Source organism: Natator depressus, chromosome 16 (assembly GCF_965152275.1).
Source record: "Natator depressus isolate rNatDep1 chromosome 16, rNatDep2.hap1, whole genome shotgun sequence".
In the NCBI taxonomy this organism is placed as follows: domain Eukaryota; kingdom Metazoa; phylum Chordata; order Testudines; family Cheloniidae; genus Natator; species Natator depressus.
In genome coordinates, this window is record NC_134249.1 from 3,361,769 (window position 1) to 3,384,977 (window position 23,209).

At 53.9% G+C, this 23,209-nt stretch overlaps 1 protein-coding gene across 1 annotated transcript; it reads left to right on the plus strand.

The window, feature by feature from the left end:
* The first annotated feature begins 910 nt into the window (after positions 1 to 910).
* On the plus strand, positions 911 to 18,184 carry AMBP (alpha-1-microglobulin/bikunin precursor). The gene is made up of 10 exons (XM_074973555.1): positions 911 to 1,099; positions 3,070 to 3,212; positions 4,190 to 4,266; positions 5,017 to 5,134; positions 5,661 to 5,758; positions 10,136 to 10,173; positions 11,819 to 11,897; positions 12,520 to 12,687; positions 14,305 to 14,478; positions 18,051 to 18,184. Exons 1-10 carry the CDS (start codon positions 980 to 982, stop codon positions 18,080 to 18,082), a joined length of 1,047 nt encoding a protein of 348 aa, XP_074829656.1. The 5' UTR covers positions 911 to 979; the 3' UTR covers positions 18,083 to 18,184.
* Positions 18,185 to 23,209: the final 5,025 nt, after the last annotated feature.

Here is a 23,209-nt window from a genome sequence, read left to right on the forward strand (position 1 = left end):
CCCCTCACTTTTCTGGACACTTAGGACAGCACTGAGGTATTGAGTGGCTCAACAGCATTGCTGCAAGCATGTCTCACTGCACCTCCATCTCAGCGGCAGGAGGAGACTTCCATCATCCCTGCCAGAGGGGGCCTTTAGGACTCAGCTGGAAGATGCTCGAAGAACGCAGTGTTGTTCTGACTAGCCTTTTAGCTCAGCAGTTGTACATGTATCTTCTGTCTCAGGGCACAAACAAAAATAGCACCAAGGTTTCTCCTCTGAGTCGCTAGTGGACAGTGGTTCAAATCACCAAAATGCCACTTAGTTCAACATGCTTCTCAGTCTGGGAGAGAAGTCCAGGGCTGGACTGAGGTGCACTGGCAGAGCTGCATGTGGAGATCCCGGGGCTGGATCAGCCTTGGTGGTGGTAGTGGGGCAGGTTGTGGGTCAGGACTGAGGGGCAGTGGCAGAGCTGGACACAGAGCGATCCCAGGGCTGGGACAAAGGGCACAGGCAGAGCTGTGAGGAGCAAGCTTTGTTCTAGCCAGGACTATCAGTCCCTCATTTTCAAGACACTTGCATTCATACAAAGCTATTTGACAGTGACTGCTGCTAACAACATCTAAAATACTGCGGATTGTTGTGTTAACCCCGTTGCTGCTTCACCAGAGAAACCAGCTCATTTCTGTTTGGCAGCGAAATAGCCCATCAAACAATGTGAACTGGTCAGCCACCTGAAAGGTGCAAGCGGTTCTGAGGCCGCAAGCCCCCAGCTTGATCCAGAAGTCTCCATTTCACTGAGCCTGCACTATCTGGATCCCTCAGGGCTGCACTCTCTGTTTGATTGGCTGCCTGGGATGTACTCAGACATGCTCTGCCCACCCACGGCCATTCACCTCTTGCCGTGGCCAGGGGTTTGGAGTTCACATTTTGCAGCATCCACTTTCCAGGGCTGAGTCCATCCATTCTGAAGCTGAGGGGCACAACCAACCTCGGGGCCATGAAGTTCCAGGGGGTCTTCTTCCTTCTCTTTCTTTCCAATCTGCCCACAGCCAGAGGGAGCCCGACTGGGAGCCAAGCCCAGGATATCCAAGTGCAGGAGAATTTCGACCCTGAACGGGTAACAACTGTCTAGCGCTTACATTAATTCTCAGGAGCAGATTAGAAAAGTGAAGTGTGTTTTGTCTCTAAAAATGCCAGTGTTTTCAGTCATTGTCTCAGGTCCTCTTCCAACAAGAGCTGGGCCAGACCTGGAAAGGTCTCACTCTGACCGACATCAATTAGGGGGGTACAGAGCTAGGGTGCTAGTGTGGGTGCACCTGTGATGAATGCATATTGGGATAGGTGCTGCATCTCACTGCAGACACCCTGATAGGAAGGGCTTAAGTGTGTGCAGAGGGGGAAGTGAATGAGTGAGTGTGTGTGATATAACAGATATGGGCAATGCACCTTTCCCATGTAGGGTGCCCATGTACATGGCTGTGGGGCTGCAGGATTTGTATCAGACAGGGAACAAGTTGCTTTGTGGAAAAGAATCCGCATAGACTGCAGTGCGAGCAACCAGTCAAGGGGATCTGAGGGGAAACTATCTTGTGGGCAGAGCTGTCACATGAACCAGTGCCAGACTCTGGAGCCAAGTGGTCCCCGTCCGATTCCTTTTAAGTGGCGTTTAACAGACAACACTTTTTTCAAAGGCCACCCTGAGAAGGAGTCAGACTGCTTACCAGGCTGAGCCATGGTGAGGCTGTCCGGGTCAGTGCAGAGCGTGTGGGGAAGAGAGCTCTCCATTGGCGTAGCAGAACCACCACTGCGAGCGGCAGAAGCCGTGTTGGCAGGAGAACCTCCCGCCGACAGAGCACGGTGCCCAGGAATGCTTATGTTATTGGGGGTGGAATGTTCACACCCTTGAGCAACATAAGTTTTGCCGACACAGGCTGTAGTGTAGACATAACCTAGGTATCTATCTAGGCCAGGGGTCCCCAAACTTTTTACCTCACGCCCCACCTTACCCCTGTCTATGCCCCTCCCACCAGAGCCAGGGCCGGGAGTGGGGCTGAAGCTCCGGGATGGGGGGCGGACATGGATAGGGATAAGAAGGCCAAGGCTGGGGCCACAGCTGGGGGTGGGCCAGGAGCGGAGCCCTGAGGACTGGGCTGGCAGCCAGGGCTGGCCGGGAGTGGAGCCCCAGGTGTGGGGCAAGCAGCCAGGGCTGGGGCCAGGAGCAGAGCTGGGTGGCGCTCCCTCCCCTCCTCCCATGTGGCCTTGCCTGGGCCCCAGCAGCACACCGGGCCCCAGCAGCACCCCCCCACACACACAAACGTTCTTCTGCCCACCCGCCAGGGGCATGCCCCACAGTCTGGGGACCTCTGATCTAGGCTTTGTACTGTGCATTAACTACTTTGTCTCTTCTGCTTTCTTCAGCCTTGGCACAAGCTGTTGGTCAGAGACATGGCTATAGGGCTGGCCCAGTGGTGTAATGCGCAGCTATGTGAGAATAAGGGTTTGGAGCTTGAGCCCAGCAGGGAAGGAACAGCTAGGATTCAGCAGCAGCTTTCCCTGCTGCCCCACCAGCAGAGTCAGGAGGCAGTGGGTCTGACACTAAGTTGGGAGGGCAAGTAGAAGTGCATTAGCCAGATGTTTCTGGACAACCCACAGTGAAATGGTTAATGATAACATTTAAATTGCAATCATTAGATTTTGGAATTCATATACCTTGGAGATGTATGGGGTAGCTCACCCCTCTTAGCATTGTCATTGGTGCAGGCTGGCTGAAGACCAGGCAGGTCAGGCCTGGTTCACACTCCTAAAGCAGCCAGAAGAGCTGGGACCTGCTCCTGAAAAGCCTGTAACCCCACTGAAGTCCGTGGGATTTGTAGGGGCTCAGGCCCAGGCCCTCAGAGCTATTCGGGCACCTAAGCTGACCTTTGGTGCCCCACAAGATCAGGCTCATCAGTATTTTGCAATGAAAGTTTAAACTCTGCAGAAAACCCTGAAAATTCCCCAAATCCTCAGCAGAGGCGGCACGTCCCTGGCGGGCCTGTCTGGGGCGCAGGGTGGGGCAGTCACAGGCTGTGCTTTCCTTTCCCCTAGATATACGGGAAATGGTACGACATTGCCACGGGCACAACGTGCACCTGGATGAAGCAATACAAGGATAAATTCAACATGGGCACGCTGGTGCTGGGGCCAGGGCTGACCAGTAATCGGATCAGCACCACCAGCACCAGACTCAGGTAGGCTCCCAGGAACTACTCTTCCCCAGTTACCCAAAACACAGGAGCAGAACCCGGACGTACTGTGCACCCCGGAGACTCAGAGCTGCAGCTCCCTCCAGTGGCCTGTTTCAGAGCTTCTGCCCCCTGCAGGTCCTACTGGCTTCAGCTGGATGGTCCTGAAAATCGGGCCCATTGCGATTCAGTATTGCAGGGGGCCGCTTACATGCCGCCTTCTGCAATGATGGACACATGGCTCCCCCGCCTGTGCCTGAGATTCACCAGCTACAAAATGGGGGTATCGCTAAACAGCCTATTCATGAAACCCCTTGAGCTCTGGGGGTGAAATGAGAGGAGAGTCTGGGCACAGCGGGAAGGAGCCAAAGGAGAAATTAACTCTCAATCGCAGGCATCTCTTGGTTGGAATTACACCCTGGAAGGAGGGAATGGATTTCAATGGAAGTACAAACATTCAAACCACCCACGTGATTGTCAGGGAGCCCCTGAACAGACACACAAGTTGATTGCAGAGCTGTTATCTACTCCAGCTGAGGAGCAAGTGCAGCTTTGACTGATGCTGATGTTACTGGAGGTGCCTGGGACCTTTTGACGTGGTAGCATCAAAAGACGTTTACACAGGCTCCTCCCTGCTTCCAGCACCAAAGCCTAAAAAGCCTTAAAATGACAGTACAAAATAAAAGGAGGCAAAACTGCTTGGTACTGTCCCACTATACTAATCATGCAGGGTCAAATCCTGCTCCTTATTTCTCATCTGTGGAGGCCCAGGTCCACCAGACTCATTGGGACAAGAAAGTAGGGGTGGGGGGAGTTGAAGGTCTCTTGTGATGGGTGCTGGGGTGGGGGCAGGGCCAATGGATCCACTGCCTTAGGGGCCTACAGTGCGTCACTTGGCAGTGACTAAAGAACTCTGGTGGCCCGTGATTGGAGTGGGACTGGGAATAGCTGCAGTTATTAGAGGTTTTCTCTCCCCTTCCCAGGCAAGGTGTCTGCACACAGGTTTCCGGAGAGTATCAAAAAACCAACATACCTGGAAAATACACCTACTATAATCCCAGTAAGTGTGGGAAGGACAACTCTGCTTTTCTCCTAGAGCTGCATGTACTTAGAACCATTGGATGCAGAACCTGATGTAGAAAAAGAAGGGACGACAGCCCAGCTAGGATGGAATGAAGGGAAGGAAAATGCAACCAACCTGGGAAGTAAAGTCTAACATGGAAATCTAGTAGAGACTGTGAAACAATCTCCCAATGGAGTGGTAGAAGCTCCGTAGCTTAGGACATTTAAATCCAGGCTTTGGGATAAAGGTCCGAAGAAAGTAGTGCAGGGGCCAATCCTGTTCTAGATCTCTTCCTCCTCTAACTTTGAAGATCCCCGAACAGTAATCGTAATTAAAAGAGCCCTGTCAGTTTCTCTTTTGAATCAGTTTAAGTTGTTTATCACCCATTGTTTTTAACTCTCTTAGATGCAGTGAAGTTACCTGGGTATAAAATGAGAGTAATGCAGCAGTGAATCATGGCCAGTGAAATCAGGTCAGGTGCAGCGCATACACTGTGGGGTAGCCTTGGGGCCCTGCAAGGATGGTACATTCTTCCTGCAGTGAGTCCAGGTTAGCTCAAACTGTGGCTACTTCAAAGCCACCACGGCTTAGGCAGAAGCAGCCAGGTTCAGCAAATAGCACAGGCTAGGACCCTGGCCCAGCTGCCTCATTTCATCTAGCCCACTTTCAATTGGCAGATTATCCCCTATTCATGTCCCTTTACAGAAGTGCCCTCTTGCAGCTGTGTGTGTATTTCCTTTTCTGCAGGCTGGGACGTGACCATCGACTCCTACGTGGTGCACACCAACTATGAGGAATACGCCATCATTCTAATGCAGAAGAAAAGTAGCTTCGGACTGACCATTACAGCCAAACTCTATGGCAGGTGTCTGTGACCATGGCATCTGGCTGTGGCACTGGCAACGCGCTCAGGCCCCAGCATTCATCACGGGGTGACAGTGAGGCTGTTGCCCGGGTGTGATCTGACCTGTGTGGGGCTCCCCACCTGTTCCGAACTGGAGAGTCTGGCCCAGCCCAACTTTGGTCACAGTCCCCACACAATTATCCCCCCAATTAGGGGTCATTTGCTCTGGCTTTGGCAGGGTCTGCTCAGGAGAGGCCCAGGGCTAGGGTGTCAAGGGTTGTGTCTCATCAGGACTGAGGTGCAATACAAATATTGGTCCTTACAAGTACTTGGCCACTGCTGGGGACAGGCTGATGGAGCAAAGGTCTGACCTGATACTCTAGATGGTGTGCTCCACACACTGAGTTGGAAAGGGGAAGCTTGCCCAGAGTGGGCCTGCCTTTAGCTACAGGAGCTTTGTGGGAGGGAGAGGAGGTGGGATTTCAAACCCTCTCCCAACCCATACACCACTCACACACCTGCTGAAGTTTGGGTTCTCTCCAGGCAGGAGCCCGGAGCTGCGAGAAGGCCTTATTGTGGATTTCAGGCAGTTTGCTCAGGAGATGGGGATTCCTGAGGACTCCATCTTCATCATGATTAACAAAGGTAACCCATCTATGATCAGATGTCACTGCAGGGCCCCCCTCCTCCCCTCAGCCTCAGGCACCTCCATGGTCTCTATGTTCTGTTACTCGCCCGGTCTTCCCAGACCACACTCCAGCCCGATAGCAGGGAGGGAGAATGCAGCATGGCTGTGTGACGGGTTCCCCCCAGGGTGCCACCTGGAATTGGGGTACCACTGAGTCCGCCTGACCCACAAACCTGGGTTCACTTTACACTGTATTGCTGTGACAGGCCCTCAAGCGCCCTCCAACACACATACTGGTAGGGACACACCCAGCTGCAACTACACACACATGCTGAGATCTAGGGATTCTCTGCATGGGAAGGCTCCACAAAGACACCTCACACTTCCTAAGGTACACGCCCCCCTTTTGGAGTGTAAACCCAAAATTATACCATCTTACGCTGCACAGGGAACTGTACAGTGCAAGCTTAGGAAATTCACCCCCTCCCTCAATGTGGAGGAAGATATGCAACAGCTTACTGCCCCCAGTTATGATTCCCATACACTGGTTTTAGACAAAACAAAAACAAGTTTATTAACTACAAAAGATAGATCTTAAGTGATTATAAGGGATAGCAAACAGATCACCTAGCAAATAAACTAAAACACAATCTAAGCCTAATATACGAAAGAGATTGGATGTCAGTAGCAAATTCTCACCCTAAGTTTTGTTTTAGGCAGTTCGTAGAGATTCTTGAGGGCAAGCTACACTTGTTTGCAGCTCAAAACTCCAGGTATTTCTTTCACAGGCTACAAATCCCTCTAGCCTGGGTTCAGCCCTTCTTCCCTAGTCCAGTCTTTGTTTCTCAGGTGTTTCCAGCAATCTTCTTGGGCAGGGAGTAAGTGAAGAACCACAATTGTGTCACTCCACTGCCTTAAATAGCTTTTGTATATGGCGGGAACCCTTTGTCTCTTAGTTTCCACACCCAGTCAGTGGAAAAACACTGGTATTTCAAGATGGAGTCCAGTACCAGGTGACTTGGTCACATGCCCCTGTAGGGACACAGCAGACATTACTTGGAGGCTGTTTGTAGCATCCTCAGGAAGTGTCCCCAGGAAGGCTCCCCGGTGGGAGATTAGCATCTTCTAAGACAGAGGTGATCAAACTACAGCCCGTGGGCCACATCTGGCCCATGGTACCATCCTGCCCAGCCCTTGAGCTCCTGGCTGGGGAGACTAGCCCCCAGCCCCTCCCCTGCTGTCCTTCCTCCCCAGCAGCCTCAGCTCACTGTGCCACCAGCACTCTGGGTGGCAGGGCTGCAAGCTCCTGATGGGCAGCGTGGTGGCGTGGCTGGCTCCGGCCGGGCGGTGCAGCTCCAGTTCTGCTGCTCTGAGCGGCATGGTAAGGAGGCAGGGATCAGGGGGGTTTGGATAAGGGGCAGGGAGTCCCAGGGGGCAGTCAGGGGACAGGGAGTGGTTGGATAGGTGTGGGAGTCCTGGGGGGCCTGTCAGGGGATGGGGGTGTGGATAGGGGTCGAGGCAGTCAGGGGACAGGGAGCAGGGGGGGTTGGATGGGTGGGATCCCAAGGGGCAGTTAGGGGCAGGGGGTCCTGGGAGGAGGCGGTCAGGGGGCAAGGATCGGGGGGGGTTGGACGGGTAGGGGGTTCTGAGGGGGGCAATCAGGGGGTGGGAAATGGGAGGGGGCAGATAGGGGGCAGGGGCAGGCTGTTTGGGGGCACAGCCTTCCCTACCCAGCCCTCCATACAGTTTCGGAACCCTGATGTAGCCCTTGAGCCAAAAAGTGTGCCCACCCCTGTTCTCAGACCTCTTGTTTTCCCTAATGGCCCTTCCCAGCGAGCCATCTAGACTGATTGCATTCTGTCTAGTGGGCATTCCCCAGATGTAAACACATTTGTAATAGATGCGTAGACAATATTCCTAACTTTAGATACCAACGTGATACATGCGCACAAATAGGATAATCACATTCAGTAAATCATAACCTTTCCAATGGTATCTCACATGCCTTATCTTGCACAAAATACATCATAATTATGCCATAATCATATCATAATAATATTACTGTGAAGACTATGGGGTGTAGAGCCACGGGCAGGTCGGAAGAGCAGAGCAGCCAGGGGCTTGAAGGGATGGACAAGAGGCAGGAAAGTGGGAGAAAGGAAGAGAGATCTGTGGTGAGTAAGAAGTAGCAGAGAGGAGCTGTGTGGAGACAAGGCGACTTGGCCGTCTCTGAATGGATCAGGCTCCCAGGCCCCACACACCTTCAGCTACAATCCAGAACAGAGCCGCATGATGGGCTCGAAGGTGCCCAGATGCTGTGGTGATGGGCACGGGTTAGTTAGATGGCTGCAGGCCTCCAGGAGGCTTAGGCATAGTGCACCCCCAAGCAGCATGATTTCCCACTAGTGTGGAGAATGGGAACCCTTGTCATCATTCCCAGCCCCGATGTGTCCCCAGCACCCTCGCTCGTCGCTGGGTGATTGCCCCACACACGCTGCCCCGCTTCTGAATGCCAGGAGTTCCCCGGCAGGGAGGGGGAGTTCCTCACACTACACCCACTTGCGCTCCCTACCGGCGAGGTTGCATGCGTTTCCACTGATGAGTTAGACAGACTCCCCTCCGTGAGCTCATGCGCTAGCTGGCCAGAGAGGTCCCTGGTGAGTGACAGTCCACACACAGCCCCCCCTGCTCAGCTCATTGCAGCCGCAGCTCTGCTGAGCCCCCACGGTGGAGAAGGAAAGGGACAAGAACCAGGGATTGAACGGTCCACATGGCTGTACCAGGGTGGCTTGCCCCGTAGGGCTGCAGCGCCACCGCTGAGTGTGCAATGCGGGGAGGGTGAGTGCCTGGGGAGAGCAGCAAGAGGCTGCCCTGGGGGAAGCTGTTGCAGAGTGTGATGAAAGGCTTCTGCAGAGAGGTGCCTGAGACCAGGCAGTTGCCCTAGGCCAGGAGCCTGGTAGGAGGAAGAGAAACTGTATATTGGGAGGACTCAGATGTGGATTTTGAGTTTTATTTGTAGTTTATTTCATATGAATAAACCCAGTCCCCAAGGAGGAGTCCTTCTGGCCAAGGGAAAGCCTGGGGGATGTTTTATTTGAACACTCCAAGAGGGGAAACTGAGGCAGACTATCTGTAGTGTGATCCTAGGCCCCAAAGGGGAGCATGGGCTGTGGCACTGGAAGGGCTGAACTACTAAGACACACAGTCACTCTGCATTTGAATCACTTGATGGGGAGCTCCCTGAGGACACAGGAGGTAACTGCCCTGCCCTGCTTGGCACTGGGGAGGCCTTGGCTGGAGTGCTGTGTGCAGTTCTGGGCACTGCACGTTAGGAAAGATGTGAGGAAAGGTTCAGAAAACTGAGCCCGCCTAGTCTTGAGAAACAAACCCTGAGTCGGGATCTGACAACAGGCTTCAGCCATGTTAAGGGCTGTTATAAAGATCAGTGTCCACAAAGGCAGGACAAGAAGGAACGGGGGTAATCTGCAGCAAAAGAGATTTAGGCTGGATGTTAGGACAGTGAAGCACTAGAATAGGTTCGTGAGGGAGGTTGCGGAATCCCTATCTTTGGGGGGATTAAGAACCGGTTGGACAGACCCCGTCAGGGATGGGCGAGGGGGACTTGGTCCTGTCTGGCTGGATGAGATGGCCTCTCCAGGTCCCTTCCAGCCCCACACTTCTCTGGTTCTAGACGCTGAACTGCCCCCACCTGCTCATGCCAGGCACTGTACAGCTGTGGCCGTGCGGGTGGGCTTGCAATTTCAGGGTGATGCGATCCAAACAGAAGTGTAAGCATTGGGGGATTGATGGGTGAGTAAAAGGCCAGAGGGGAGGGTAAGGAAATCACAGACGTTCTATGCAGGAAACTCTCCTGATGGGGGCAGGCAGGGTAGATCTCAGCCTTTCTGTTCATGTGCTATATGGGGACAGGGCTGTATTGACACAGATACGCAGCACGGTCCATGAGAGCCTTGCCAGCCTATTCCCTAGCAATGCCTGGTACTAAAGCCTGGGGCTGCCTTAACATCTGTCACATAGGTCTTGGGTGGTGGGAGAGAATCCAAGGACCCAACCAGCTGCACCTGCCCATTCCTCCTGCCCTCACTCCGCCCGCTCTTGCCTTCGCCAGCTCCATGTAGTTCAGACTCCACCCGCACCAAGGGGCCATGGAGATAGCATGGAACAATGGTGGGATTCCTAGGCTTCGCTCTGTGTGCAGACCTTGGGGGGAGCTTGGGGCCTCCTAGAAGTCCACAGACAGAGTGCATGTGTCCTGCGATGATAGAGGCAAACTGCACAGAGTAGGGCAGGCCAGTTAGCAGCTGCCTCTCCATCCGTTTCCAACTCCTATCTCCCATCCTACTAACGCTCTCCTGTCCTGTCCCTTGGTGCAGGTGAATGTGTTCCCAGCGAGACCCAACCTGAACCCAAGGTGAGTTGTGGGGCTGGAAGGAACCTCACAATCTGAATTTCCTGGGTCTTCAGAGAATTGCGCTGGAGCGTTAGGCATCCCTCCAGAAAGTGCAGTCTGGATTTCCACGTTCATTGTGGTAACCAGGCCGCTGGATTAAGGGGGTGCATGCTGCTCAGGCTGGCAGCTCTTCAGAAGGGCCCAGCCTGGCTTTCTCAGCCACCTTGGGAGATGGCCCTTCACCAGCACTGACGTCTCCTGATGTGCTTGTATCCCTGATGACAGTAGACCTTGTAAGGAGCCTAGGGTACAGTGGAACGAAATGGGCGCAAGTGATTAACTTCTAAGCCGAGGCAAGACCCCATGAAGACTCCGCTTTGTTACATTTGATTTTACTTTAATGTTCCATGTTTGGTGCAAGTAGCTAGTTCTGGATCCGGGAGGCCCCGCCGTCCACCTGTGTGCCCCACCTGGACTCAGAGGGACCCTCTTTGAAGAGAGAGAAGGCACGTCAGAATCTGTGGCCTGTTTAAACCTTAGGGCCAAGCCCTCAGCTGGGTAAATTGGTGCCAATTGTACCAACAGCCCTTCAATTAGTCTTAGCCGTAGTGGAGGTTATTTGTGAGACACTTGCTCAGTAGGAAGTGGTCTGAGACCACTAAATGCATGGCATACAGGGGCTATCAAATGGCCAATAACTTTTAGGTGACAAAGAGGCGAAAGACTTCATGTCCCATTACCTGTCCCAGGAGTCCAGCTCCTGCCAAATCGCAGGATGACCTAACGTACTTTTTCACATAACACACACTTAGTCTGTGGAACTCACTGCTACAAGATATCACGGAGGCCAAGAGCAGAGCCAAACTTCACTGACTGGCACTGTGACTCCAGGTCATGCCACTTGGCTTGCGGGTCCTCTCAAACGGGGCACCTAGTGCAAGCTGCAGCTTTTTGTTCTACGGCCCTGGTAGCCCGTTCTTAGGGATGCACAAACTTCTTTGCCTGATAGACGACAGCTGCTCGCTTCGTTACTGACTGGCGCTGTTCGGGTTGGCTCCGTGGGTACCTCTGTGCAGCACAGTGGCTGTGCTAGCTCTGCTCAAGCTGAAATAGCAGCATGGCCACTGTGACATGGATGGACTAGCCACGTGAGTGCAGTCCCATGCGTCCCCCAGGTACGTACTTGGACAGCTGGCTGGAGCCCACCTGCCATGAGCAGAGAGAGCGCTGGTACCTCTACCAGAGCTGGGATGGACACCCCCAGCTGTCCCCTCCTCCCCCTGCTGGTACATCTACTTGAGCTGGGATGACACCCCCCCAACTGACCCCCCATACATCTACCCAAACTGGGACTGACACCCCCCCACCCCCCGCCTAGCCGTTCCCAGGGGTGAAGAGGGAGCGGAAGCTACAGAATGCTGCAGAAGCTCTGTTAGAAATCCCAGTGATTTCCTGGGCCCATCCTTCACTTGGGAGAATAGGTTCCGCCCATGGACCTGCTCCTGCTCCCAGCAGGGTTGTGTGTCCCTCATCTTATAGGCCTGGGGAATGTCTGCGTTCGTTGCCATCCTTGGAGAGATGCTGGGACTTATGGCTCACGGTTGTTCCATTGCATTGTCGATGGAAACTTATTCACCTAATGGGCTGCTCTTTCTTCTGTGTGCAGAGGTCTCGGAGAGCTGTCCTGCCCGAGCAAGAGGGCTCAGCTGCAGGTCCCCTGCCACCACTCAGCAGCAAAAAGGAAGGTCTGTACAAAGATGGGGTCTCTGCACGGTGGGGTGGGGTGGGGTGGGATGAAGTTATCACCACGCTCTGGGGATGGCTGGAGTACTCCCACTGGAACTCTTCTCCTTCTGCCTGGAAAAGGGATGGCTGTGCACAGACCTCAGCAGGAGCAGAAACACAGAATAAATTCATGTTGAAAACCTCGATTTTTACCTGCAATAGCTTTTCTAGGCAGCCAGGTGCTATCACTTTAAAGTCTCCTGCCTCGGGACCTTCCAGGGCTACTGGCAACTGCAGTGTGGCCATCAGAGAGCTGGGACTCTCTGCCTTTTCCTGTGGGACACAGCTTCCTATGCTACAAACCTGCCCCTAGTCCAGGTCTGACCATTGCTCCCCCTGCCCCACAGAGCTGGGTGATCTCCATGGGAAATCCCACAGGTGGGGGAAAGCAGCACATGGAAATGGGAGATGTTTGAATCTCCTCAGAGGTCTGGGGATTAGGCTATGTCCCCGGGGAGACAGCTCAGTGGGCAGAGGGAAGGGGACACGGCCACGTAGCCCCTGGATGTCACCATCACACACCATGTGGTTCTGTGGCCGTAAAATGCAGCTCACTAGGATCAACCCTCTTGATGTGTTCAGATTTCTGTCGGCTGAATAAAGATGTGGGCCCCTGCATGGGGATGAAAGTTCGGTTCTTCTACAACTCTTCTTCTATGGCCTGTGAGATCTTCCACTATGGTGGCTGTCTTGGGAATGGGAACAACTTCCCTTCGGAAAAGGAGTGTCTTCAGACCTGCAGAACCGAGGGTAAGGGGGGGAAGCCCTTTAAAGTCCAAGCAACCATCTGTGCAGTCCCTGGCCAGTGCAGGAGGGGCAGATTTCGCCATCCCTCTGATCTGTGGGCCCCCAGCCTTCTGCTCCTCCTTTGTGGTCAAGGCTTCCTGCTTCAGAGCTCTTTCCTTGTTCAAGTGACCCAGGCTCCGTGCCGGGGGGAAGTGACACATTCATGTGCTGTCAGTGTGGAGGGAGCTCAGCGCAGTGGGGACAGCTCTGAGAAATCAGCCAGGGGCCAAAATGAGACAAGACAGCATCCGTGTCCAAGGCCCGACTGCAGGAGGTGACTTGAAAATGGAGAGGTGGCTAGATCTGATTTTTGTGATTCAGGGGCCAAAGCAAAACCCATCTGTTTTGGATCCAACAAAATGATTCCTTTGACCCAAAATGAAATTATTTTTGGTGTTTCATTTTGGGTCATTTTTGGGTGGTTTTCACCTTTTGTTTAATATTAGCTATATTTCTAAAGGAAACACAATTTTAAAATAAAACTCGAAACATTTCATACTGAAATGGCTGAAACAAGTTGTTTTCTTGTTTTCTAACAATTTTTTCCTTTTCTTTTTTTGGAGGCTGAAACTATTCACTGAATTCGACCCAAATTTGCAAATAGTTTCAGTGCCCCCCAAAATGCATTTTTCAGTGAAATTTACTGTTTGCCAAAAAAATGTTGCCCAACTGTGTCTGTTTGCCATAAAAGACCTGACCCGGTTAACTTCCCAGGTCTCCCCCCTGGATTACCCTGGGGCCTTCAGCCACAGCTATCCCCAACAATCAATATAAGATACTCAGCCGCAGGGCGGGCGGCACAATGAGCCTAACCAAACAAGCCCCGTGGCGGGCCTGGCTGATTGCGGTCAGGGAATTGTGGGTTTGCCCTTGTGCCACTGCCCCAGCTGCTGCACTGTTGTGGTGTCTTGCACCTTCCCAACCTCTCTGCCCTGAACTGCTGTACTTGGCTCAGAGCAACTCCGGGAAATCCGTTCCAGTCCATCTCTGTGGAGTGAAATGAGGGGATGGAGAGAACATGCCTAGATACTACGGTGATGGGCTCTCTAGAAAGGCCTCAGGTCCGGGTTACACCCACTGTTTTGTCCTGGTATAACTGTGCTGGTCAGGGGTGGCCTTTTTGCCTGATATCAATAGAATGGGACCACCTGTAGTGTGGGGCAGTTAAGAGTGGGGTACAGATGCTGTACACTGCTGTTACTCCCATTCCCAGGCCAGGGCTACACTACACATTTTGCCAGCAGAGCTCTAGCAAAGAGGAGTGCGGATGCAACTTCTATGGGTAAAAGAATCCTTTTGCCAGTATAAGCTCTCCAAGGGGGCTTTGCTGGTCTGGCCAATTCCCTGTACAGGACCAGCTATTCCAGTACAAGCACAGGTATAACTGCTTCCACAGTGTGGGTGGGGAAGAGGGGGCATTGTGCTGGTTTACCTAGGCCGGTGCAGTTAAAGCCCTACCACTCGGGTACAGACAAGCCTGCCCCTGACAGCCCTACTCCTCTCCTCCACCCACCAGATATGCCAGTGTGGCAGATGCTGCTGCCTGCCCACTCTTTCTCCCCTCTTGTCTCTTTCTCCCAGCGGCCTGCAGGTTACCCATAGTTCCAGGGCCCTGTCAGCAACCAGTGATGCTCTGGGCCTTTGATGCAACCCAGGGCAAGTGCACTACCTTCAACTATGGAGGCTGCCAGGGCAACGGGAACAAGTTCTACACGGAGAAGGAGTGCAAGGAGTACTGCGGGGTCCCAGCAGACGGTACGGCTCGCATGGTACTATCACAAAGCTAACTCTCCTGCAGCAGCCATCGGCTCCGGCCCTCTCGGCCCACCAGCATTTGCAGCTCGGGGAAGTTGGTTCTTCCACTAAGGATGTAACCTGACACCGCAGCAGACACCCCATCTCTCTACCCCCTCAGCCCTGCCCCCAGATTCTCTCGCTTCAGGCACTGGCTTCCTCTGGGCGCCCCCCCACCCCCAGCTCCATCCCAGGCCTCCCAGGGACATACCAGCTGCTTCCAGGAGCTGCCTGAGGCCGGAGTCTGAACCCTGTACCTCCTCCTGCACCCCAACCTCCTGCTGCAGCTCTGAGCCCCCTCCTGCACCCAAACTTGAGCCTGGAGCCCCTCCCCACCTCCTCCTCCACTCTGAACCCCTCGGCCTCAGCCTGGAGCCCCCTCCTGCACCCCAAACCCCTCATCCCTGGCCCCACCCCAGAGCCTGCACCCCCAGCCCTGAGCCCCCCCCGCACCCCAAACCCCTCATCCTTGGCCCAGCCGAAGCTCTCACCCCTTCCCGCACCCAACCCCCTGCCTCAGCCCAGTGAAAAATGAGCGAGGGTGAGGGAGAGCGAGAGACCGAGGGAGGAGGGATGGAGTGGGCGGGGCCTTGAAGAAGGGGCGGGGCAGGGTGAGGCAGGGGGCGGGACAAGGGTGTTCGGATTTGTGCAAATAGAAAGGTGGCAACCCTAGTGCCAGTGGGTGCTCAGCACCCACTCATTTGTTTTCGTGCTCCAGGGCTGGAGCACCCACAGAGTTGGTGCCTATGCCTCTCACGTCCTCTTTCCTGCCCTGCTCAGAGGTGCCACGGCTGCATACAGGTCTCCCCCTGGGGTGAAAATCCCCACACCTGGGCCCCCCTTTTCTCCCCTCAGTCTCCTATTGTCTTTTGCTTTGCCTGCTCCCGCTGGTGAGTGAGCAGATTTAACCATTTGAAACCATAACAAGTGCTTGGCACTAATGTTGCGACAGTGACTGGGAAGTGAGTGATCACGCCCTGTGATAAAAGCGGGAGCCATGCCTCATGGTTAGCACAGGAGCTGGTGCCCAGAGTCAGAACCAGAGCCAAGGGTCAGAGCCGACGTCACCTGGAGTGAGACAAGGCAGGAGCAGGACTGGCAGTGAACAAGAGCTATCACAGTCGGGAGCGAGTGCTCTGAGCAGCCACTAAACTGCCGCTGCTGGGCTTAAGACTGGTCTGCTGGCTTTTCTCATTGGCTACAGGCCAGCTGCGCTCGTTAGGTTACCCGGAGACTGGCTCTGTGGCAGGCCCTGCTTCCTGCCATGCAGCACTTTTCACCAGTCCTTTACATCTGTGGAGAATAGGTTGCTCCTTTTTAATGGGCAGGGAAACTGAGGCACACCACAGAGACAGGCTAGTGCCAACATTATCAAACTTGGTGCCTACAGTTAAGTATCTAAATCCATATATAAAAGCCTGGATTTCAGAGACCCTGAGTCCCTGCAGCTCCAAGTAAAGGCAACACGCTGGAAAATCTGGCTGGTTCTATTCACAGTGTGCCTGGTTTATGGCTCTAGGGCAGTGGTTCCCAAACTTTAACAACCTGTGAACCCCTTTCACTAAAATGTCAAGTCTCATGATCCCCCTTCTAAAAATGAATATTTCCAGGGATTCTCTCCTTTACCTGAGTATAAATTATAAAAGCAGTGATCTTGGAAATATAAAATTTGTTTTTATGACATGCTTATTACACACTATTTATTATTAATTTATCATTACAGTATTTTTATTACATTATGAAAACAGCAACACTCTTCCCAGATCTCACTTTCGTAGCTTGTATCACTTTGAATAAGCCTGTTATAAGACAAGGCTCCTGGGTTTCATCAAGGAGTATCAGCTGTGAAACAGCATGAAGGGATTTAAGAAGCCAACTCATAGAGTTCCTTCTACACAAGCACTCAGGTCTTGAGCAGTCCAGGCAAACGACGCATGTTCCAACAAAGCTTAAACTTGTTCTTCATAATCATTTTAAAAACAATACTAGCTGCCTATTTAATTTTAAAAACAGCAAAAAATATCCACCTCCCTTTCTATTTCTTACAAAGAGTCTTGAAGTTTAAATCTCCACAGTGTGATAGATATGCTTGCTTTAACCTGCTTCGCTCTTGGAAATCCAGGGGCTCCGGGCTGCTTGCCCCATGCTGCCCGGGGTCCCTAGGGACAGCTCTGTCCGCCATTAGGGAATTTTTTCCCTGAGAACCCCTGTAACATTTCACAAACCCCAGTTTGGGAACCACAGATCTAGGTGGTCACTGCAGGCACCCACCTTGGAAAGTGTTTTCCTAAGTGACTTTCTCGTGGTCACTTGAGTCAGTGGCAGAAGCAGGAACAGAACTTAGGTATCCTTTTGGCCAGTTCCCTACTCTAGCCAGTAGGTGCTACTCCCCTCTGGGTTGGTCTTGAATGCGTCAACAGCTCTGCTACACGATACACTTAGCTCTGAGCTGCTACTGGCAAATAGGTTTCCATTAACCACTTGGCTTCTGCCTCCTGTCACAGGTACATCCCAGATCTGCCAGGTACCCAGCCCAGTGCCAGTATCTCAAGGGAACGTTGGCAGGCCCTGCTGAGCTCTGATGGGAAGAAGGACTAATTCTGGGGTTATATCATGTGCCAGCTGTGTGGGTCAAGGATTAAGGAAGCCATGTCTGTGATGGAGGGGAGGTCTTGCAGCTCACCTGTTCCCCACTGAGCGTACCTTGGGCTGGATGAGGGCTCCAGCCACTGGCAAGCGGCTATGCTATTGCTCAGGAGTTTCACATACATAGCGACTGTCAACCGGCTGCTGCCATTGCCTTTCTGCAGTGGAGGCCCTGTCAGGCAGGCCTCGCTCTCCATGAGCTCGGAGTCTTTGGCCTAAGTAGGGAATGTCGAATCTGCCCCTGTGTACCCGAGCCTCTGGTGATGGACCCCTTAGAAATGCCATAGATGAGAAACCAATGAAGACATTCAAAAGGCCCCGAGAAGCACTTGGAAGGGACAGTGGCTGCTGCAGGGTACAGACTCTGGGGCTGATGGTCAGGCTGATCTCAGTAGGCAGCAGTATTATCCTGCACTGCAGCTGGGACCGGGCTTCCCGGCATGGGCTGGCAGACAGGTGCTAGGTCTGCTTGAGCTAGCACACTAAAAATAGCAGGGTGGCCGGGGGGCAGCTTGGGATAGCCACCTGCGTCTGTCCCTGGGGGTCTGGGCGGGTTTGTAGTCAGGTGGCTGGCCTGAGCTAATGTCTGCATGACCTCTGGTGACACTGCTATTTAGCACACTGGCTCAAGCAGAGCTAGTGTGTGTGTACCCATGCTGGGAAGCACCCTCCCAGGGGGTGCAGACCTGTGACCCCGCTGAAAGAAATTGTTTCCTAATTCTGTGTCTGTATTGATCGAACAGTTCTGGTGTTGGCGGGACTGCAGTCGCTGCGATCTCCACGGCTGCCTGTCCAGCACTCACACCATGCGCACGGCCACGGCCTCTGGGTGCGTGCGCAGCTCTGTGCATAGCCTGTGGTGACACGTTTTCTCCCTTTTCTTATAGGAGAGGAGGAGTTTCTGGGTTTGTCCAACTGAAGGGGACCCGGGGACGGGGAGTGACAGCTGGAATCGCTAAAAAGCCCCAGCAGGGAGCCCCTGCTAGGAGAGCATTTGGAATAATGTTTGTGCTGATTGTGTGCAGATCAGGTTCAATGAACAGGAAATCTCTCTCAAATAAACAATGATAAATGAGCATAGTGTGTGTGTGCACACATCCCTTGGACTTTCTTCTTGGTCTTCCCCTTATCCCATCACCAAGATGTGTAAGCATCTGCCACCATCAGCTGTCCGAGGCAGCACTAAGAGCCACCAGCTCCCCATCTTCTTTGATCCAATCCATCCATCACTTCCGACTCTCTTTCCCACCACCCTCTCCTGCCATGCTCCCTTCACCGTGTCCTCTGCAGCCGGCGAAGTCACGCTTCCTGGTCTTTATCTAACCAGGCCTGGTTTCGCTTCCAGCCTTGCGCAGCATTTGATGCCTCCTGGAGAACTTGGAGTAAGATTCTGTTTCTGTGTCTCCTTTGTTTCCTGAGTCTCTGCTCTCTGATGGACCTGGGGACGTTAGCATGAAACCAGGATCTGTGTGTCTGAATAGGGCCTACACCCTTCTGGATTCAGGCTTCTTCCCATGGTCCCGAACTGGGATGTTCCAGGCAGGCAGTTCTAATTTAACGATGGGGAATAGGCCCGTAAGAACCCCCAGCGCTTGTTTTGAAGAGAACTCTGATTAGATACTTGATGAACTAAGAGAAATGGGGGGTGGGAAACACAGAAAATGTGAAAGAGAAGCTGAAATTTGGAAGCTAAAAGTCTTGGGTCCTCCAGTTCACCGGCTCCCTCCTGGGTGCAGCATGGATGGTGGGGGGCCCAGGCATTGAAAGCTGCTGTGCAGGTGCTCGGGGGGGCAGGTACACACGGCAAGTCACCCGAAGCCATTAGTTCACAATGGTTAGTGCCACGATGCAGCTAAGGCCCAGTCCCATGGGGCTCAGGGTTGGCTCCAAGTAAGGGATGCAGAACATTTCCCACCCCATGGTGAGCAATAAGCTGGAACAAGAATCAATATCTCTTAAAGCCACTGTTGAAGGCGAGACTGTGGGCCGAGGTCCCTAATTGCCTCTTCAGGCCCCGAAGCACAGGCTCCGACTCCATGGGTGCTCCAGCCCTGGAGCACCCATGGAGAAAAATTAGCAGGTGCTCAGCACCCACCAGCAGCCAAACTCCCCTCCCTTCCCCTGCACTCCCACCCACTGGCGGCCTGACCAATCTACTTCATCCCCGCCCAGCGCCTCCTGCTCGCTGTGATCAGCTGTTCCATGGCATGCAGGAGGTGCTGGGAGGAAGTGGGATGGGGCACACTTGGGGGAGGGGATGGAAAGAGATGGGGAAGAGGGAGGGTGGGGTCTGGGGGGAAGGGGTGGAGCGGGGGTGGGGCCAGGAGTGGGGCCGAGGGTGGAGTGGGAGCAGGAAGAGGTGGGGCTGGGTGGGGTGGGGGCTGGAGGAAGGGGTGGAGTGGGGGCAGGGCCAGAGCCTGAGTGAAGGTTGAGCACCCCTGGGGAAAATTAGAAGCCGGTGTCTGTGCAGCGCTTTGTGCTGTTGGCATTCGATTACCTAGGGCGTTTGTGGAATCGCCATCATGAGAAGTTTCTAAGAACTGGTTTGACAAACACCCGTCAGGGATGGACTAGGCCAGAGGTTCTCAAAGTTCATTCCACTGCGACCTGCTTCGGACAACAAAAATTACTACACGACCCCAAGAGGATGGCCCACCTGAGCACCACTGCCCCAGGGGAGGGGCCAAAGCCAAAAGCCTGAGCCCCATCATCCAGGGCTGAAGCCCTTGGGCTTTGGCCCCGGGCGGTGGGTCTCAGGCTTTGGTTTCCAGGTTCAAGGTTCAACCCTGGGCCCCAGCAAGTCGAACGCCAGCCCTGATGACCCCATTACAATGGGGTCCCAACCCACAGTTTGAGAACTGCTGGGCTAAGCTAACTTGGTCCTGCTGCAGCATGCAGGAGATGGACCTGATGAACTCTCAAGGTCCCTTCCAGCCCATTTCTGTGATTCTCCAAACCACCTCTCAGCTGTCGCCTGATCCTGTAGGCCCCTGAGTTTCCCCTGGTGATGTGCCCAATGTGCCGAGTTCTGGCAATGCCCCCCACTGGCAAAAGGCTAGCTGCCCCAGGACTAGCTGATAGGGCCACAAAGCAGGATTCTTATGCTAGGTGTGGGAATGCAGCTCTTGCCAGCAGGGCCCAGGGCTGCAGAGGAGTCGGGGGCAACAGACCTGTCAACTCTCAGACCCTGCAGAGGTTCGAGGTGGTTCCACCTTGTGGGCCAGGACAATGAAACCCAGCAGTGAGGACCAGGCTCTCAAAGCATTGCTACCCGGGGAGCCAGGACAATCCACGCACCTGGGTTAGGAGCAAACCTTCCCAGGGGCATGTGAAGACTTGGGCTTGTGCACTGCAACTGAGGTGTGGCCTGCAGGGCTAGCTCACACCAGTTGTTCTCAGGACTCACCGGTGGCTTTTCACCCAGATCCCCACCATTCTTTCCAGGGAGGAGTGGGCGTTGTTACCCACGTCCCAGCTGGGAAAGCGAGGCACAGCGAGGGAAAGTGACTGGCCCAGCATCACACATGAGCCAGTAACAGGCAGGGTTGGAGCCCAAGGTCCCGCCATACCCCTCCCAGAGCTGGGAATAGAATCCAGCAGTCTTGACTCCCAGCCCATGGAGTCGGGGTGGACTGGGGATGGGGATGGAGCCAAGGGTAGGGGTTGGAGGTGGCAATAGGACTGGAAGGGCTTGAGGATGGTGATGGCCATGGGATGGGTGAGGCTGGGGATGGAGATGGGGGAGTGGGGAGGGCAGTGTGACAGGGATTGGGGATGCCTGGTGGGTAGTTCCTGGTTTTCAGAGGGTCAAGTTGAGGTGCACTAATGCTCTGGCGGGGTGCAAGGTGCTGCCACTCAAGTTGATCTCTGCATTAACGAAGTATTGGGCAGTGAATTTTAGCTCTGGCCCTCCAGCCCCTGCTTCCTGGCTCCTTGGAACTGGGCAGGGAGTATACATTGTGAGCCTGTTTAATACTCCTTGGTGGCGAAAGGTGGAGAGGCAGCTGCAGGCAGGTCCTGGCTGGGTAGGGAGCCAGGAAACCAAACCCAGGCACCTGGCTGTCATCGAGTGGCAAATTCTGAAGCAAAAAGGTTAACTTTTTTGTGGCATCTTGGAATAATCCCCACCCCAATGGCTGCAGAATCCCAGAGTCCCCAGGGCCCTGAACAGGGCAGATGACACCACAGAGCTATTGCATAGGTGCTGTGCACACACAGACAGGCCTTGCACATGGTTCACCTTGTCAAGGTTATCACCACAAGAATCATCTCATTTGTATGAAGGAAAGCTGAGAATCTACTGAGCAAAAGCCCCCCCTCCCCCGGGGGGTAGGGGATAGGGGAAGAGAGGGCAGGTCTGGGGCAAGGAGGTAGCTGAGGTATGCAGTGGGGGTCCATACCCAAGGGCAGGGTGTTGGGGACTGAGTGGCAGCAGCGTGTGGACACAGTTGAATCAGTTTAAGAGCGCTGTGTAGCAATCTAGCTCCAGAGGCCCAGAAAGCAGGAGGTGTGCTGGGGTGCAGTGCTCCTTCCTCACATTAAATGGGGTCTGTTCTTTTCAGCAAGCAGCCCGTTGGTCCGTGTGCTAATCATCTCCCAGCAGAGAGAGCAGAGATTTCACGGCAGGCCTCCTTGCTGGTTTCACGCTGGCCACGCTCTCCTCCGTCTTTCCGTCCTTCGACTCACCAGCAGCAGGTTGTTACCATTCACAGGGCTCTTGTCTCGGGCTGTGAGGGTCCCTCTCCAGGCCTGTCGAGCCAGTGCCTTTCGCCAGCAGATGGATGTGCATTGCACAGTGGGACCACTGCCATTGCCAGGCCAACGAGAGCACCCATGGGAGGAGGTATCACCGTGGTATGTTGGACACTGGGCACAGCTGTTTCCTGTCAGTCAAAGTGGCAGTTCTAGTGCTTCATCCAAGAAAGGCACGGTGGGAAATTAAAGCTTGGGGAATGATCTGCAGCAACCCCGAGGTTTTCAGCTAGCGACTGGCTCCTCTCCCTGTTGGGGCAATTTCATTCCAGCCGAGCCCTGCCCCACCCCCGGCTCTGGGTGCCTGGGTCATCCTGCAGACTCCTGCTAGAGTCTCTGATAAAAGCCTGCAGCCATGAGGGGCTGTGTGCCCCCAGCCGCAGAGCAACATGAGCCAGATGCTCCTCCAACAGCTGCTTTAGTTCTTCCAAAGCCGACCCAGAGCTGCTTTGGAGACAGGCTCCCTTGTATAAGAACCATCTGGGTTTGTTGCCGCAGGGGCAGGAGGGCGGATAAAAGGTTTGGTTTGGGGCTGCCTCTGTCATTGGCAAACTGGAATGACACGGGCTGAGGTTGTTTTAACCCAATACTAATATTTCTGAAGCTCTTTCCATGGGAGGATCTCAAAGAGCTGTAGAAAGGATGGTGTTAGCCTGCCACCCTCTTGTGAGCATGGGAAGTATTCTTCCCATCTCACAAATGGGGAAACTGAGGCACAGCACAAAGGAATTATTTTCCCAAGGTCACAGAATGAGTCAGTGGCAGAAGTGGGAATAGAAATGGTCCCAATCCCCAGTCCTAGGCATCAACCACCAAACCACCTATCCTGCCTCTTCCCCCGCAAATCTCATCTCTCTGATTTTGCAAAATTGCTGGCTGCTGTTTCATCCAGACCCCCATCATATGGAGCTGGGAGGGGGCTAGGCTAAAAGGTTTGGGGTTTGGCCCATTTCATGGTGGTTCTCAGATTGGCTGGATGAGTCCTTCCAGGGGGCTGCAGAAGGAAACCTGTGGCTCCCCAAGCAGTGAGACAGTGAGACGATGATCTCTCTCTCTTGTCTGCAGAATTAAAGAGCTGGAGGCCCCTTGATTTTCAGGACACTGGCAGGGCACACAGCAGTCCAGAGGCCTGCAGCGACACTGCCCTGCAGATTCAAAGTGCAGGCCAATGGCACCAGTGCAAGGCGGCTCAGCAGGATAAGTGTTTCTGGAGGAGCTCTGGGTAGGATGGCCCCATCAAAGCAGTAGAGGAAAGGAACTTGGTGGATATGGGGCGGGGGGGGGGGGGGGCTGT